The following is an 18,135-nucleotide window of genomic DNA, read 5'->3' on the forward strand; positions in this document are numbered from 1 at the left end:
TTAAATAGTGATTCTGAAATCCTTAACAGGTGGAAAATTTAGGAATAGTAGTCTCTTTCATTTTCTGTGCCTAACACTCTTATCAATAAGACAGAAATCCCAAACTAAAAATGCCACAAGAATTCATGGAAAAATGACCTTATTTATGATATTTTCCTGCATTGTATGTATGATATCTTTACTTGTTTGTTTCTTATTATGTTAGTGTGTTTTTAGTTGGAAAGGATGAAATATGTATACTATCTAAATAAAGCTAATGTCTGGGGTCTTCATTTTATTTTACTTTCTGAGTGAATTTGGTACAACTGTGTTTTTTAAGTTACTACCTATCATTTATCTAAAATGACTATTCATCCTGAGCGATTCATTTACTGATTTGGTTAAGAATAGTTTAATTTTCCTGTAAAAATTTTTTGTATTCTGTTTCATTAAGAGTAACCTTAGGGGCGCCTGGGTGGCGCAGTCGGTTAAGCGTCCGACTTCAGCCAGGTCACGATCTCGCGGTCTGTGAGTTCGAGCCCCGCGTCAGGCTCTGGGCTGATGGCTCGGAGCCTGGAGCCTGTTTCCAATTCTGTGTGTCTCCCTCTCTCTCTGCCCCTTCCCCGTTCATGCTCTGTCTCTCTCTGTCCCAAAAATAAATAAAAAACGTTGAAAAAAAATTAAAAAAAAAAAAAAAGAGTAACCTTAACCTGCACACACTGGAAAAAACACTTTCTTTTAGGACTTTGCATAAAATTTGTCAGTGAGCAAGGAAGAGGCTGGAAAATAGAGCAGTGTTACCAAGTGGATCGGTATGTAAAGGATAAGAGAGTTATGGCAGGAGAGTAAATGGAGAAGTAAGAGTACTAACATGTTACAATTTTTTAGAATATGGATTTGTCAAACATGTTTTGTAAAGTGGTTATCAATCATCTAGACCAGCAGTGGTCCTAATGCAGAGATGGTTGGAAATTATCATGTTGGTAAGGTATGTAGAGGATCTGCTATTTTTCTGCTATATTTTTCTGTTTAACTGTCTCTTTACTCATTTGATATTGGGCAAGAATAAACAGATCTGTAGAATAAAACAGTCTGGAAATACTCTCATATATAGCCTCCCTATAGGTTCATGTAGACAATATTTATTACTTATTATTTTTAAGATTTTATTTTATTTTTTTAAATTTTTTTTAACGTTTATTTATTTTTGAGACAGAGAGAGACAGAGCATGAACGGGGGAGGGGCAGAGAGAGAGGGAGACAGAATCGGAAGCAGGCTCCAGGCTCTGAGCCATCAGCCCAGAGCCCGACGCGGGGCTTGAACTCACGGACCGCGAGATCGCGACCAGGGCTGAAGTCAGACGCTTAACCGACTGAGCCACCCAGGCGCCCCTTTAAGATTTTATTTTTAAGTAATCTCTACCCATACCCAACATGGGGCTCAAACTTAACCCCAAGATCAAGAGCCACACACTCTCCTGACTGAGCCAGCCAGGCGCTCCTCATCTTTTTATTTTTAATATTTTGTAATATTATCAAGTGTACCTGGGCAATGGCACTGCTTTCTGAGAAGATTAAATTGTGTTTGATGGGATTATTGACACCTTGTTCTTTATTTTTAGTAAAACTTCACTGCTTAGATGTGTTTCTGAACTGCAAAGCAGTGATCTAATTTACTTAAGCACAGTAAAAAAAATCCTTTAGATAAGTTAAAAGCACTCACCTTTGCACCGTATATGGTAGAATCAATCATTCACAACATTCTGTGTAATAAATTTCTACATTCATTTTCGGGAATTATGTCCCAAGTTTAATTAAAGCAAAAAGGCCTCACAACTACATATTGTTTTGGAGTACAGTTTCTGCCTTACATTTTTTTTTTAATGTTTATTTATTTTTGACAGAGAGAGACAGAGCATGAGCAGGGGAGGGGCAGAGAGAGAGGGAGACACAGAATCGAAAGCAGGCTCCAGGCTCTGAGCTGCCAGCACAGAGCCCGATGCGGGGCTCGAACTCACAGACCGCGAGATCATGACCTGAACCAAAGTCGGACGCTCAACCGACTGAGCCACCCAGGTGCCCCTGCCTTAGCATATTTTTAAAACTAATGCCTAGGGGCGCCTGGGTGGCACAGTCGGTTGAGCGTCCGACTTCAGCCAGGTCACGATCTCGCGGTCCGTGAGTTCGAGCCCCGCGTTGGGCTCTGGGCTGATGGCTCGGAGCCTGGATCCTGTTTCCGATTCTGTGTCTCCCTCTCTCTCTGCCCCTCCCCCGTTCATGCTCTGTCTCTCTCTGTCCCAAAAATAAAAAAAAAAAACACAAAAAACGAATGCCTAATTAATAACATCTGGGAAATATTAATTTATTAAACAAAATTTAACAGCATCTCACCATAAACTTTGACAAGTTAATAACTTTAGGGTTTTCACAGAATAAGATAAATTGGCATACTTTATTTTACAGCATTTTAGTGGGATTTGCCAAGAGATAAGCTTTAGTACTATTAAGAAAGAAAAACGCATTTATACAGCCTGGAGTGAACATTTTCGTTTGATTTGGAATTACAGAAGTCTTTTCTCATATCAATTTTCCATATTTACGTATGCATTATAAGACTTTTTAAAACTTTTTAAAACTTTTTAAATCTTAAAATTCAGTAACATCCAACATTTTGTAATTAATACCTTATTTTATAAAGTATCTACGTGCTTTGCATTTTCAAAAAGGTGTTTTTGGAATATGTAATACATGCTTATGGCAAAAACTCAAAATGTATAGAATACATGGACAAAAGACTCCCTCCTCACAATGATGTGAATATACTTAACACTAAACTGTGTGTTTAAAAATGGTTAAGATGGGGAAAAATCTCAGTAAATTTTATGCTTATGATATGTGCACTTTTCCGTATGTGTTGTCCTTCAATAACATGGCTTATTGAGACCAGGAAAAAAAGGACTCCCTCTCACCTCTGGTCCTTTGTTACCCTCCCTGCATGCAACCACTGTAACCAGTTGGCTGCATTGCTTCCCAGGGATATATGCTATATATTTATAAGCATATATACATGAACTTCTCGTACAAATGGAGGTATACTACATATCTTGCTAATGGGGGTATACTGTATATCGTGCTAATCCTTCCATGTCAGCACATAAACATCTGCCTTGCTCTTTTAAAGGTAGCATAATATTCCATTTAAATTCTTTTTAGAAGTGCTGAAAAGTTTTTTAATGACTTTTTTCCTATCCGTTTTTCATTATTGTTCCATCAGTAAAGAAACCTCTGTGTGCTAGGTAATTTTGGACATGGAGTGAACAAGAGAGATCTGTTCCTTTTCCTCAAGAAGCTTTTAATCTAGTGGAAAAGACAAGCAATATTTTCTGTATGTTATTTTGTTTCCAATAGTCTACTTATGAAGAAGGCTTTCACAAATAACAAGACTATTTTTAGCATGAATTTTTAAAAAATGTCTCCATTGGGGCGCCTGGGTGGCTCAGTCGGTTAAGCGGCCGACTTCAGCTCAGGTCATGATCTCACGGTCCGTGAGTTCGGGCCCCGCGTCGGGCTCTGTGCTGACAGCTCGGAGCCTGGAGCCTGCTTCGGACTCTGTGTCTCCCTCTCTCTCTGCTCCTCCCCCGTTCATGCTCTGTCTCTCTCTGTCTCAAAAATAAATAAACGTTAAAAAAAATTTTAAAAAAATAAAAAATAAAAAAAAAAATAATAAAAATAAAAAATGTCTCCATTGACTCTCAATAATGGTAACCTATGCCTTCTTTTTGAGGGAAAGAAAGTAGAAAAGAAGATAGTGAAGATTACTTAAAAGAAAAATGATAAAATAGTTTGAATAGTCAATACTACTTAGAAGTGCTGGAATGGGAGTAAAGCTGACGAAAGTAAACCTTCCTACCTACATTAGTTCAGTTGCAGAAAACAAATTTACTCTGGTGACTTTAGGAAGAAACTTTAGGAAGAATTTATTACAGGACATTAAACAGCTTAGAGAATCGTTGTGATGGCTTAAGAAACAGACTCTAGATTAAACTTTCAAGAATGACTCCTAAAGCCAAGTCACAGATCTAGACCACCAAGGGCGTAATAGCCAATTCTCCCATTAGGAATTATTGAATTGGAAGGCTGCTGCTACTGCTGCTGGCTGCAAAGCCATGGTGTCCCTGCTAGGACCCATACTGGCAAAATGGATTTCCCTTTCCTGTTCCCCAATACTCATAAACTCTAGTGATCAGACACTTGGAGTTCTGCTAACACTGCTACGGAAAGACTGTGTACTTCTGTGATCATGATTACCAAAAAAGAGAATAGTACATACAGACTCTTTTGCACTTCCACCTTCCAATTCTCAGATAATGGCCCGTAAGTGGCAGAACCTAAATCCAGAAACTTTGCTGTAGAGTCCACAAAATTGTCTTAAGCTTTCATATATATATATATATATATATATATATATATATATATATGAGACATATATATATATGAGACATATATATATGAGACATATATATATATGAGACATATATATATATATGAGACATATATATATGAGACATATATATATATGAGACATATATATATGAGACATATATATATATGAGACATATATATATATGAGACATATATATATATGAGACATATATATATATATGAGACATATATATATGAGACATATATATATATATGAGACATATATATATATGAGACATATATATATGAGACATATATATATATATGAGACATATATATATGAGACATATATATATATGAGACATATATATATATGAGACATATATATATATGAGACATATATATATGAAACATATATATATATATGAGACATATATATATGAGACATATATATATGAAACATATATATATATATATATATATATATATATATATATATATATATGTTTTATTTATTTGTTTTGAGAGAGAGGAGAGAGCAAGGTGGGGTCAGAGAGAGAGGGAGAGAGAATTCCAAGCAGGCTTCACGCTGTCAGTACAGAACCCGATGCAGGGCTCAAACTCACAAACCATGAGATCATGACCTGAGCCAAAACCAAGAGTTGGACACTTAACCAACTAAGCCGCCTAGGTACCCCAAGTCTTAAGCTTTCTAGTGTCTGAAGTATGGAAAGGCAGTTGATAAGAGGTTGAAATGTATTGAATGTGAAAAACTTTACATATGTCAGAGGATAGTGCAGTCATTTAAAAATAACCAGAGAGGGGCGCCTGGGTGGCGCAGTCGGTTAAGCGTCCGACTTCAGCCAGGTCACGATCTCGCGGTCCGTGAGTTCGAGCCCCGCGTCAGGCTCTGGGCTGATGGCTCGGAGCCTGGAGCCTGTTTCCGATTCTGTGTCTCCCTCTCTCTCTGCCCCTCCCCCGTTCATGCTCTGTCTCTCTCTGTCCCAAAAATAAAAATAAAAAACGTTGAAAAAAAAAAATAACCAGAGATACCAGAAATTAAATTTTTGATCTTAAAATGAACAAAAATGAGATAAGGAGAATTTTCACAAAGACTAGTAACCTGGGAAACTGAGCCAAGGGATTTCTTCCAATATGCAGGACAAAATCACAGAGGGTTCAAGGTTCTACAAGGAAGGAATGGATAGGATGGCAAATATGCAAAGAAATATGTTGAGAGCGATTTCTGAAACTAACAAAATACTGAAATCCTTAGAACACATATTGAAAAGGGAAATTTGAGGGTTGGCAGGATACATTTTTTAAATTCTATACCTGGACCAATAATAATGTAATTTTGATACATTAAAAAATGTATAAAGAATCATAGACCTTCCAGAGAGTATAGCTCCCTTAGAAAGAATGAGAACCAGATTGTCATCAGACTTCTCTTAACACTAAGTAAGGAAGATAATGAAGCAATTATCCTCAAACTAGTGATGAGAAATAGTCAGATTTGTGTGCCCAGATGCCCATTGTTTGAGTGTGAAAGAAATCTAGACATGACTACTAAAAATTTACTGTGGTCAAATTAATAGATGTTAGAATCCAGAAAAGAAATAGTAAAATTCAAGAAGTAATGATAATTAAGAAGCAAACCAACCTCAGCTTTTCTTGGTAGAGGGAGATTGATGGCACTTGCCATCTTCTTTATTCTTCCTATGGAACCAGAGTTCACCCTTTTCATCTCTTGAAGCTCGCACAGGACAGATAAAAAACCCAACTAACATCCAGCCCATTCCTGAAGTTTTGAGTTTGGACGACTTGGAGAATAATGACTGTGCCTTTAATAGAAACAGGGACGTAAAGAGGAAGAAAGGAAAAAGTTGGGGGGGGGGGGGAAAAGGCTAAGGAAAAAGTGTTGGAAATGTTAGGTTAAAGACTTACCAGGATAGAAATAGGCAAATGTCCAATAATTACTTTATCATTATTTGTAATTTATACTCCTGAGTATTTTGGAAAGTATTACAATGTCTTGGCCAATATGAAGTTGAAAATTGGCTTTAGCCCTACAAAGATCAGCTCTCTATCCCCACTGCCTGGCACAGTGCCTTTTACATAGGTATTTAGTAAATATTTGTAAAATAAATGGAGACATTTGTATCAAAACAAGCAGAAATTGAACTTAGAAGTTCCTGATGAAATGGTTGAAGAGGATAGATTAGTGTTTATTCATGTGAGGTTCTTGGAATGTCTGCATTAGAGTTAATAGAAATCCTTGCTTAAATGCAGGTTATTGGGCCATGCCCCAGATACAATAAATCAAAAATCCTTGGGTGTATGTTTCAGGACTCTGCATTTTAATAAGTACCTCCTGTGATTTTTAAGAATGTTCAAGTTAAAAGGAATACTCCCGCAGAAGCCAGAAAAACACAAGAATGGATAAAGGGTAAAGCCTAGAGAAAGTACAGCTCTCCCTCAATTTACAGTGGAATTACATCCTCATAAACCCACTGTAAATTGAAAATAGTGTAATTTGAAAATACATTTCCTACACCTAACCCACTGAACACCATAGTTTAGCCTCCCCTATTTTAATGTGCTCCGAACACTTGCATTAGCCTACAGTTGGGCAAAATCAACTAATATAAAGCCTATTTTACAATAAACTGTTGAATATCTCATGTAATTTATTGAATCCTGTACTGAAAATGAAAAATGGAATGGTTGTATGGGTACATGATGGTTCTCAGTGTACAGGTTGTTTGCCTTCGTGATTGTAAGGCTGACTGGGAGCTGAAGCTGCTGCTGCTGCTGCTCAGCATCACTAGAGAGTATGGTACCATGTGTTGCTAGTCCGGGAAAGGATCAAAATTCGAAGGGCAGCTTCTACTGAATGCATAGCATTCTCACACCATTGTGATTCCAAAAATCGTCAGGCCAGCCATCATAAGTCGGGAACTATATGTCTTTAGGAGACGGTACTTTTCAACATTTTAATGTCATATACAATTAGAAAATATTTGCAAAGCACCTTGGGGTAGAAGAAGGAAAGTCTGATGGAAGCCGGAAGTAACCCGCGCCAGTGGCTTTGGCAGGCTTGGGTCCCACCCAGCTGCTTCAAGGCTGAGCGTGTCAACATCTTGACACGCTAGTTACGTTTGACTCTCTGGAAGCTCTGTCAAGGGTGAGAAGGAAAATGTTCAATCAAAGGAGAATTTAAAGGAGACATTTATCAAACAAGTCTCCAAAGTTAGATGTGCTGCTGAGTATTCAAGGAACCGGAATGATCTTTGGGTTTCAGTGATTGGAAGGAAGGTTGAGGGAATCCTTGGCGTTTTAATGTGAAAGTGAAGGGAAGGAAAGAGGCATTTGTAAAAAAATAAAGCTACAAGAAAGTAAAGGATACAAGTATAGATGACTATTGGAGGATTTTAAGTGCTAAAGGGAAGAAGACAGTAGCTCAAAGAGTATCAGGAGTTGGGTTGGGTAGGGAGGGGAAGTATAGTAGATGACTTACTTTGCTACATCGAGAACAGAAAGTAGTTTTCATCAGTATGGATTTTGTTCTTACTTTTTTTTTTTAACTTTGTGATCATTTAGTAGTCTTTTATTAAAATCTTTTTTAATGTTTATTTGTTTTTGAGAGAGACAGAGCACAAGTGGGGAAGGGGCAGAGAGAGATGGAGACACAGAATCCCAAGCAGGTTCCAGACTCTGAGCTGTCAGGCCAGAGCCCGACACAGGGCTCGAACTCCCGAACTGAGAGATCATGACCTGAGCCGAATGGATGCTTAACCAACTGAGCCACCCAGGTGCCCCATGTGATCATTTAGTAGTCTTAAGAAAGGACATCAAAAGTCACCTTGAATTATAAGAGGAAATAATAATTACAAATTAGGCCATTTAGTGCCGAGAGAATGCTGCCATTGGAGTGTACTTCAGGAGCTAATGCTTTCAAGATCTCTATTGACTTGTCATAATTTAGGTTTATATTCTGTATTACTATTTTAATCATCAGTCATAGAAATCCCATTCAGCATTCTAGTGCCAGGTTAATCACAGGCTGTATTTTCTAGCGTTTTAATCTTCTGAGACTATTTTATGCAGACTAGGAGGAACAGTTGGAAATTGTTTTAAATACTGTGATTTTAGGACTATATCTGGACTATATCTGAAGTATTTAGAATACGTCCCTTCCTTCTAAAGACGCCCATGTCCTAGTCCCCAGAATTTGTAAATATGTTATTTTACATGACAAGGGGAATTAAGATTACAGATGAAATTAAGGTTATTAATCACCTTACAGTAACCTTAAGAGAGAACCTTTATTACCCAGGTGGGCTCAGTTTAATCACAAGCGTTCTTTGAATGTAGAAGAGTTAGAGAGATTTAAAGATGCTTTGTTGCTGGCTTTGAAAATGGAAGGAAGGGCCACAAGCCAGAGAACATGGGCAGTTTCTAGAAGATTGAAGAGACAGGAAAGAAACATTTTCCCCTAGAGCCTGCAAAAAGAATGCAGCCCTGTCAACACCTTGATTCTGGCCCAGTGGTACCCATTCTGGGCTTCTGACCTCCAGAACTGTCAGAAAGTAAATTTTTTGTTTTAAATCACTAAATTTATAGTAATTTCTTACATTGACTAAACTAATATAATATCCAACTTTTATAATCTTAATTCTAAAACATATAAGTCTCATTTTTGTGTCAGACTATATGTTCCTCTAGACTAGTAATCAACCTCTGTCCTTGACACTCAGTATACATGATAAATGTTTATTGAATTTGAACCATTCTGTATATCAGATGGTCTGTGCCATTTTTGGGGAGAGTTTACCATTCTCCACTCACCTGGGTGCATGCTACATAGAGAAGCATCTGTATTGCAATCAATATCTGCAGTTCTGAAGCTTTTCCTTAGTGACTTTTGATTGGAGAAAGGGTATTCATTTAAACCAGAGTTGGTTTTCTCTGGCTCAAGTGCTTTAATACATGAGACTTGTGTCTTCTAATCAACAGTTTCAAGGGCTTCTTGTGTCTGTTTCAACTGCTCTAGACTAAGACCACCTGTCCGAGAAACCCCATCCTCCTGAGGTTTGTGGAAGCTTATATTTTAATTCATACCATCCCAAACATAGTCTCAAAATTTGGTGAAAATCAAAAAAAAATTTTTCATGATACCAAACAGACCTACAGACAAACTATTTTTATAGATTTGCATTCATTTTGCTCCTAGTCTTTAGATAAAACCAACAAAATTGAAGAATTAGAATGAGGATAGTTTTGGATGTGTTATATGCTGTGCTTTGGGATGTAATAGGTATTATTTATTGCTGCTATAATTTAGTAGCTTAAAACAACAAACATTTATTATATCATTTCTGTTGGTTAGAAATCAGAAACAGCTTTCTGGGTTGTTCTGGGCCGGGTGGTTCTGACTCGGGGCTTCTTAGGAGGCTGCATCAAGTTGTGAGTCAAGGCTGCCATCATTTCAAGGCTTGACCGATAGAGAATTTACTTCCAAGTTCTTAAACGTGGTTGTTGACGTCTCAAAAATCTGCTTCTAAGCTCATGCAGGTAGGCCTGTCCACAGGGCTGTCTCACAGCATAGCAGCTGCTTGCCCCAGAATGAGTCATCATGCTAATACAGTGCCCAAGCAGAATCCACATTCTATTAGGGGCAAGTCAGTAAATCCAGCCCATACTTAAAGGAAGGGGATCATTGGGGGCCATCTTAGAAGCTGCCTACCACACATATAAATTAGTGAGTTCATTAGTTTACCAGAGACTAGATAATCAAGTTGATAATATTCCTAACTGAAATTAAGTTCAATAATGTCAAAAATTTTTGTAAGAAAACCTAAAATAAATTTCTCATATTAGAAGGTATAAAATACAAATAAGCCTTTTAACTTTTAGACAGGAAATTCAGAAGGTACATTAAAATAATCAACACAGTTTACTTTTTTTAACTATACTTCCCTCAGATTGTCTACTTCTATCTAACTTCCTGCTTCAATTCTTCCCTTCATTTTAAAAATTGTACTTATGCCTCATCTTCTAAAAATAATTGAAAGCAGCTTATAGAAATATATAAAATGTTTTGAGAATGGAAATTAGTTATGCAAAGATGACAACACAGATAGAAAACTAAGTCAGAAATAAAACTACTACGCAAAGGTCTGGCGAAACTGAAGACCTAACAAAGATCCATGTGGCTGAATAAGTTGATGTTAAGAGAATGAAAAGGCAAGTCCAAGACTAGGAAGCAATACTTACAAGACAAACATCTGATAAAAGTCTTATGTCTACAATATATAAAGAACTGTTACAAGTCTACAACAATAAGACAAACAATCTGGTTTTTTTAAATAGGGAAAAAATTTGAACACATTTTATCAAATAAGATATATGAATGACACACAAAATAAAACTCCAATGAGATACTATTACACCACCATTCAAATGAATAAAATAAAAAAGACTGATAATACCAATTATCAAGCAAGAATGTAGCACAACTAGAACTCTAAGTTCACGTTTTTTATAAAATTAAACAATCACCGCACAACTCTGAAATCCTATTGCTAGTTATTTTACACAAGAGAAATGAAACCATATATACATAAAAAACCGTACATGAATGTTTATAGAAGCTTTATTTATAATAGCAAAAAACTAGAAACTGTTTATTATTACATTGTGACATAATCATATACATACAATGTACCTAGCAATAAAACTGAATAAATGGAACAACGTGGATGAATCACAGAAGCATTATGCTAAGTAAAAAAGGCTAGGCACAAAAGACAACATAATGTATGATTCCATTATATGAAATTCTGGAAAAGGTGAAACTATAGTGACAGAAAGCCTGTCAGTGGTGGGGCGCCTGGGTGACTCAGTAGGTTAAGCATCCAACTCTTGATTTCAGCTCAGGTCATGATATCACGGTCTGTGAGTTCGAGCCCCACATCGGGCTCTGCGCTGGCCATGAGAAACCTGCTTGGGATTCTCTCCTGTCTCTCTCTCTCTCTCTGTCTCTACTCCACTTGCTCTCTTTCAAAATAAATAAATAGGCTTTCTTTATCTTTTCTTTTTTTTTTTTAAGTTTGTCAGTGGTAACTAGGGTTAGAGGGAGCTAATTATCTGCAAAGAGGCAGGATGGAACATTGGGGGTAGAAATGTTCTACACCTTTGTGGTGGTGGTTGTTACTATATGCATTTTTCAAAATTCATCAAACAGTATGACTAAAATGGATAAATTTCATATTTAAATTAAACCTAAACAAAGCTGAATTAAAATGAAAACCTCTTTTAAAACATAAGCATAATCCAGTTGAGTGGTTTACTAATCATTTGCACTTGAAGTTTTTATTATTATTTTTTTAACCTCCAAGGTGACAATATGACTCAATCTGAGCTCCTTTGAGATAGGGTTATGTATACAAATACTGCACAATTCAAAGGAAAGCTCTTTCTGCCTGAGACTACTGAAGGAAGACAGAATTTTTGAGCTTCCTCATGATGACATTAGAAGGTTGGAGTTTAGAATGAGAAGTGGGAAGGGTAACCCCAGGAGGATGAAACTAAGGTGGGGAAGTCTGAAAGGGGGACAAACTATTAGGGGGCTCCAACAGACTACAGGGAAGAGTAAGATTGCCTTGATAAAGTGCACTCCAGTGGTGATGTGCCTTAACTTCTAGAGTGAGCAGTAAGGAAGTGACCAGTGGGTCAGTGATTTTCAAACTGAAATGAAGTTAAGAAACCACTATTATATAGTGGTTATTATATATAACCTTATTATAAAGGCAATAAAATTTTACATTCTTTTTAAAAATGTTTTAATGTTTATTTTTGAGAGAGAGAGAGAGAGAGAGAGCATGAGCAGGGGAGGAGCAGAGAGAGAGGGAGACACAGAATCCAAAGCAGGCTCCAGGCTCCAAGCTGTCAGTCCAGAGCCCGACACAGGGCTCGAACTCACAAACTGTGAGATCACAAACTGTGAGCCGAAGTCAGACACTTAACTGACCAAGCCTCCCAGGTACCCCTAAAATTTTACATTCTTGAATGGGACTTGGGGTGATTGGGATAACATCAGATTAAGAACACTGATATTTATACAAATAGAAAACAGCCTGGAACATGGTTATTGCTATATGTATTTTTAAATAAAATACATATCTTTTCTCAATGAGAGGTATTTAATATTAATAATAGAATAATAGGAAGTAGCATTCATACATGGGCTAAGAAGAGGAGAAGGTAAGGGAGATTAACATTTAACATATTATATGGGCTAGATACTGTACTTTGTGCCTTCAGATTACATGCTTTAATCTCAGCAACAGGGATGTGCAATATTATCCTCATTTTACAGCTATGGACACAGGTTCAGAAAGCAGGCTTGGGTTCTAATTAATTTGGGTACTGTGTACACAGAAAGGATACTATTCCTCAAAGGTTGGTGAAAGGACTGCTTGAGTTAAGATCACCAGGGATGCATGTCCACAAATCACACCCAGAACTAATAAATGTGATTGGAATGTTGGGGGGTGGGGGGTGGGGAGGACAGAAATCTGCATTTCAAACCTCATTACCTGCTTGGTAATTTCAAAGTTTGAGAACAGCTATCTTAAGACTAGAAAATATTTTTACTATGCAGTGATTTCTGATATTAAGAGTTCTTAGCAGGAGCGCCTGGGTGGCTTATTCATTTGAGCGTCTGACCCTTAATTTTGGTTTAGGTCATGATCCAGGGTCGTGGGATTCAGCCCTGCATCGGGCTCCACGCTGAGTGTGGAGCCTGCTTGGGATTCTGTCTCTCCCTTTGCTCCTCTCCCCCTCTCATGAATGGTCTCACTCTCTAAAACTAAAAAAAAAGAAAGAGTTCTAAGAACTTAAGAGTTCTTAGAAACAAAAGTTAGCCTCATAAAGGTGATCTGTAGCTATTAAGTAGACTATTAAGTAGCTATTAAGTAGACTACTTAATAGCTATCTGTAGACTATTAAGATAATGTATATTTACAGTGTTGTAACATAGCTATAGTTCTCAATGCTTATATTTCATAAATAAGAGTTAAAAAATAAGTCAGCATAATTTTTTTTTATGTTTATTTTTGAGAAAGAGGGAGAGAGGGAGACAGTGTGAGTGGGTGAGGGGCAGAGAAACCGAGAGACACAATCTGACGCAGGCTCCAGGCTCTGAGCTGTCAGCACAGAGCCCGTCACCGGGCTCGAACCCACAAATCATGAGATCATGCCCTGAACTGAAGTCAGATGTTTAACTGACTGAGCCACCCAGGTGCCCCAAGCCAGCATTCTTTATTAGTTCTCAGTAGAAGTTATATTGGTGGCTACCTAGAATGACCTCTACCTGGTAGCAAAATTTTCCAGTCCTTTTTTTTTTTTTTTTGCCATTTTTCTTATTGCTGGCTTAAGCTACCCAAGATGTGTCAGTTTGTGTTTGTCATTTTTATACAATAAAGGATAAATAAAGGTGTATTTTTACATAGATGAATTATAGTAGATAGCAAATGGAACAGTTTCTGTATTTATGAGTTAGTGGGTCTTGGCGAGATAATTCTACTTGCCTAAACTCTTCTTTTGTCTCTTCAACAAGAATATTAGACCAAAATAATTCTTTGTAGTATTTAGCTGCCTACGTATTAATTATTTAAATTCCAACACTTACTCTTGAATGATTATATGTATTTTCAACAGCGATTCTTTTATTGCACACCGAGAAAGTATGCGACAGATGATGAGAAGTTTTTCTGAACCTTTTGGAAGAGATTTGCTCAGCATCTCTGATGGCAGAGGAAGAGCTCATAATCACATGAGACATGATGATGGTGAAAATTCTTTGACTGTAAGTTCTTTATTTTAAACTTAGCGAGAAAGTCCTATGGGAATTTGAGGAAAATTATTACAGAAGAATATATCTATGATGTTAAGCTATTAATAATGTTTGTGTTATAGAGATAATTGTTATATATAAAAGGGGGAACCTGTTGGAAAGCTAAATTTTTTAACAATGAATTAACTCTATAGAATTCCACTGTGCTACCAAAACTTTAAGACCATAGGGTTATATATTATAAGCCAAACTTAAAGCAATATGTGCATATAGTTTGTTGTCATCTTAGAATTTCCTCCCATGTCTTAAGTTAGAACAGGTGTGGGGACTATCCTTCCTAACCTATGCAACACTTTTTTTTCCCACTTTAAAAAAGCAGCGAAAGCTATGGTGTAATACTTTATAGGACCAGGAAAACAGACTTCTGCATGGCTTCCTTGGACCTTCAAAACTTAGATTAACTTTTGGGGCGCCTGGGTGGCGCAGTCGGTTAAGCGTCCGACTTCAGCCAGGTCACGATCTCGCGGTCCGTGAGTTCGAGCCCCGCGTCAGGCTCTGGGCTGATGGCTCGGAGCCTGGAGCCTGTTTCCGATTCTGTGTCTCTCTCTCTCTCTGCCCCTCCCCCGTTCATGCTCTGTCTCTCTGTCCCAAAAATAAATAAATAAAAAAAAGTTGAAAAAAAAAATTAAAAAAAAAAACAAACTTAGATTAACTTTTAACTGTATCTAAAAATCTTGCATAACTGCAGTATATTTTCATAAGTCTTATCTAAGAGCAAAGCTAGGAGGTTACAAACGTACTGAACTAAAAAATCTAGGATGTTTACATACCTTAACTACTTTCTTCCCTGTTAATTTCGTTTCTTTTGCTTTTTCCTTCAGAATGGCAGTTCTAGAATAAAAGTCCACAGCAGTTTGTTTTTGTTTTCTATTAATTAAGTTTTGCTATTACATAAGTCTTTCATACTTAGATATAAACATATCATATGTGTCACACCTAGGGGAAAAAAGTGAGCCATATTTCACCAGTATAAATTATAAATATGTAGTAAAGAATAAGTTTTGGCTGAAAGAGAGGCTGAGGGGCACCTGGGTGGCTCAGTCGGTTGAGCGTCTGACTTCGGCTCAGGTCACGATCTCGCGGTCCGTGAGTTCGAGCCCCGCGTCGGGCTCTGGGCTGATGGCTGAGAGCCTGGAGCCTGCTTCCGATTCTGTGTCTCCCTCTCTTTCTGCCCCTCCCCCGTTCATGCTCTGTCTCTCTCTGTCTCAAAAATAAATAAATGTTAAAAAAATTTTTTTTAAAAAATAAAAAAAATAAAAGAGAGGCTGAATATTTCAAGGGGTTTGAAGGATAAAATTACATTCGCCATTTTTTTTTAATTTTTTAAGTTTATTTATTTATTTTGAGAGAGACAGAGACAGTGTGAGCAGGGGAGGGGCAGAGAGAAGGAGAGTGAGAATTCCAAGCAGGCTCTGCACCATCAGCACAGAGCCCAGTGCAGGCTCGAACCCACGAAACCATGAGATACCATGACCTGAGCTGAAACCAAGAGTGAGCTTAACTGACCGAGCCACCCAGATACTCCTACATTTACCATTTAAATGAAAATTTCACATTCTTTTTCATCTTATTCCAATATATATTACTTTTATTCCAATTTGGTTTTTTTTCATTTAGTGAATATATATATATATATATATATATATATATATATATTTTAAAAATATATAAATATATATACATTTAAAATATATAAATATATTTTAAATATATAAATAATATATACATGTAACATACATTTTAATATATATATATACTTTACTTTTAGGGTTATCAGTTTCTATGAAAGTCTAAAATTAAGATCAAAGGAAAAATTATCAAGGAGTGCAGAGAAAATCAATTAACACATTCTGAAATTTTATCTTTCATATGAGCATTGAAATATTTTGTATATCTGCTATAACCATAGCAAGACAAGAATAGGGCTGTATATAGTACTTTGTATTTATGTGCATAAATGAGCTATTTGTAGCTTTTCTAGAAGAAGGAAGAAGTGGCAATTTTATTCCCAGTGGAGAATGACATTATATCCTATCAGCTATCTTAGAATGCTAACACCAATCCACTTTTTGTTGTTCAAACTGTATAGAAATCCTTTGCTAGCCAAGAGTACTGAGTATTTTCCTAGGGAAGTAATAATTTTTAAAATATTACAATTTATAAGTTGTAATTAATTATAAATTATAAAATTGGTTACAACAGATTTTTCCAAGGAACATTTAGCCTCTCTTTTAGCCAAGACTCATTTTTTTGTGTGTGTGCCTTTATAACTTATATTGGTGAGGATTGGCTCTCCTTATATCCTGTAGGGTGTATATATTTGACACGTGTATGTCTAAGTGTGAAAGACTAAATGTAATAGCAAAAATAAATTAATTAAAGCAAAACCAAACAAACAGTAGCAACAAAAGACCTCTCTGCCAGCTTGAACTTTTCTAAGTCAGTGTTTTATAACTAGATGTGAAGGTAGGAACAAATAGAAATTGACTGCAGAAGATGGAAAAGACTGCTACTATCTGAAAAGAGCACAGCCAAGAAAACAGTAGGCTTTTTGAGCATGCTAGCTATCCTAGTCCATTTGAACTTTCATCAAAATTCATATTAAGCTTCTCTCTCTTCTCATGAAATTATAAATTTTTTTGATTAAGGAGTGAGCCATTAGCTGTTGCTTTTAAGCATGGTGGATGAAAATCTACATTTCAGCTAGACATCTTGATTTTTTTTTTTAATTTTTGGCCCATTTCTTGACATTTGTCATCTCTATCAGCCATTTTATGAAGAAAGCAGAGACTCCTACAAAAGTAGGTGAAGCTAACTATGCTGTTTTCTTGTTTATATTATTAGCATTTTCTTCAATTCATGATAATTTTATGGGGATTTTTAATTTTTTTTTAAGTTTATTTTTGAGAGAGCGAGCACATGAACAAATGGGGAGGGGCAAAGAGAGAGGGAGAGAGAGAATCCCAAGCGAGCTCCGCACTGTCAGCATGGAGTCCTATGCTGGGCTCGAACTCAGAAACCTTGAGATCATGACCTGAGCTGAAACCAAGAGTCGGACACTTAACCAACTGAGCCACCCAGGTGCTCCTATGGGGATATTTTTAAGCCAGTTGTCCATTTTGGGAGGATTAGTTTTGTTTAAAACTAGATAATTTAATCTGTAAATATATTTAATTAAGCAATTTATAATTCAAGGTATGACATGTGACCATCAGACATTTAGATTGAGTGATGGCACCAGAGTCAATCTAAAATGTTTTTCTTTTAGGGGCGCCTGGGTGGCTCAGTCGGTTAAGCATCTGACTTCAGCTCAGGTCATGATCTCATGGTTTGTGGGTTTGAGCCCTGCATAGGGCTACTGTGCTGACAGCTCAGACCCTGGAGCCTGCTAAGGATTCTGTGTCTCCCTCTCTCTCTTTCCTTCCTCTGCTCTCACTCTACCTCTGTCTCTCAAAAATGAATAAACATTAAAAAAATTTAATATTTTTCTTTGAAGCGAAAAGAAATAGAGAAATTTTATTTGTGCATTCACTGCACTTTGGAGATTACTCTTCTAAATATATAGTATACATATATATCATCTGATATAATTTATTATACAATTTAACATAAATACACATTTTCTCTATTTTTCACCATAACTTACATAGGGAGAAAATTATCACTGAATGATGGTAAAACCTTACATATACCATTTACCCAAAAATTCAAATTTTACTTTCAATATTTGAAACCTCCAAGTAATGAAAATTTTTAATTTTTATATTTATCTGCCTAAATTTTATTTTTACTTATCTGTACATACTGAGGAA

The 18,135-nt window shown here is 36.6% G+C and overlaps 1 protein-coding gene across 6 annotated transcripts in view; it reads left to right on the plus strand.

The window, feature by feature from the left end:
* The window catches only part of MLF1 (myeloid leukemia factor 1), a 38,658-nt gene that overhangs the window by 8,902 nt on the left and 11,621 nt on the right, over positions 1-18,135 (plus strand). For all 6 annotated transcript variants that reach the window (XR_009261923.1, XM_058730327.1, XM_058730331.1 and 3 more), the window contains exon 2: positions 14,128-14,275. Coding sequence is in view for 5 of the 6 variants with exons in the window: in XM_058730327.1 (XP_058586310.1) it covers positions 14,128-14,275 (148 nt within the window). In the remaining variant the exon portion in view is untranslated. The remainder of the gene's footprint in view (positions 1-14,127; positions 14,276-18,135) is intronic.

This window comes from Neofelis nebulosa, chromosome 5, assembly GCF_028018385.1.
Source record: "Neofelis nebulosa isolate mNeoNeb1 chromosome 5, mNeoNeb1.pri, whole genome shotgun sequence".
Classification (NCBI taxonomy): domain Eukaryota; kingdom Metazoa; phylum Chordata; class Mammalia; order Carnivora; family Felidae; genus Neofelis; species Neofelis nebulosa.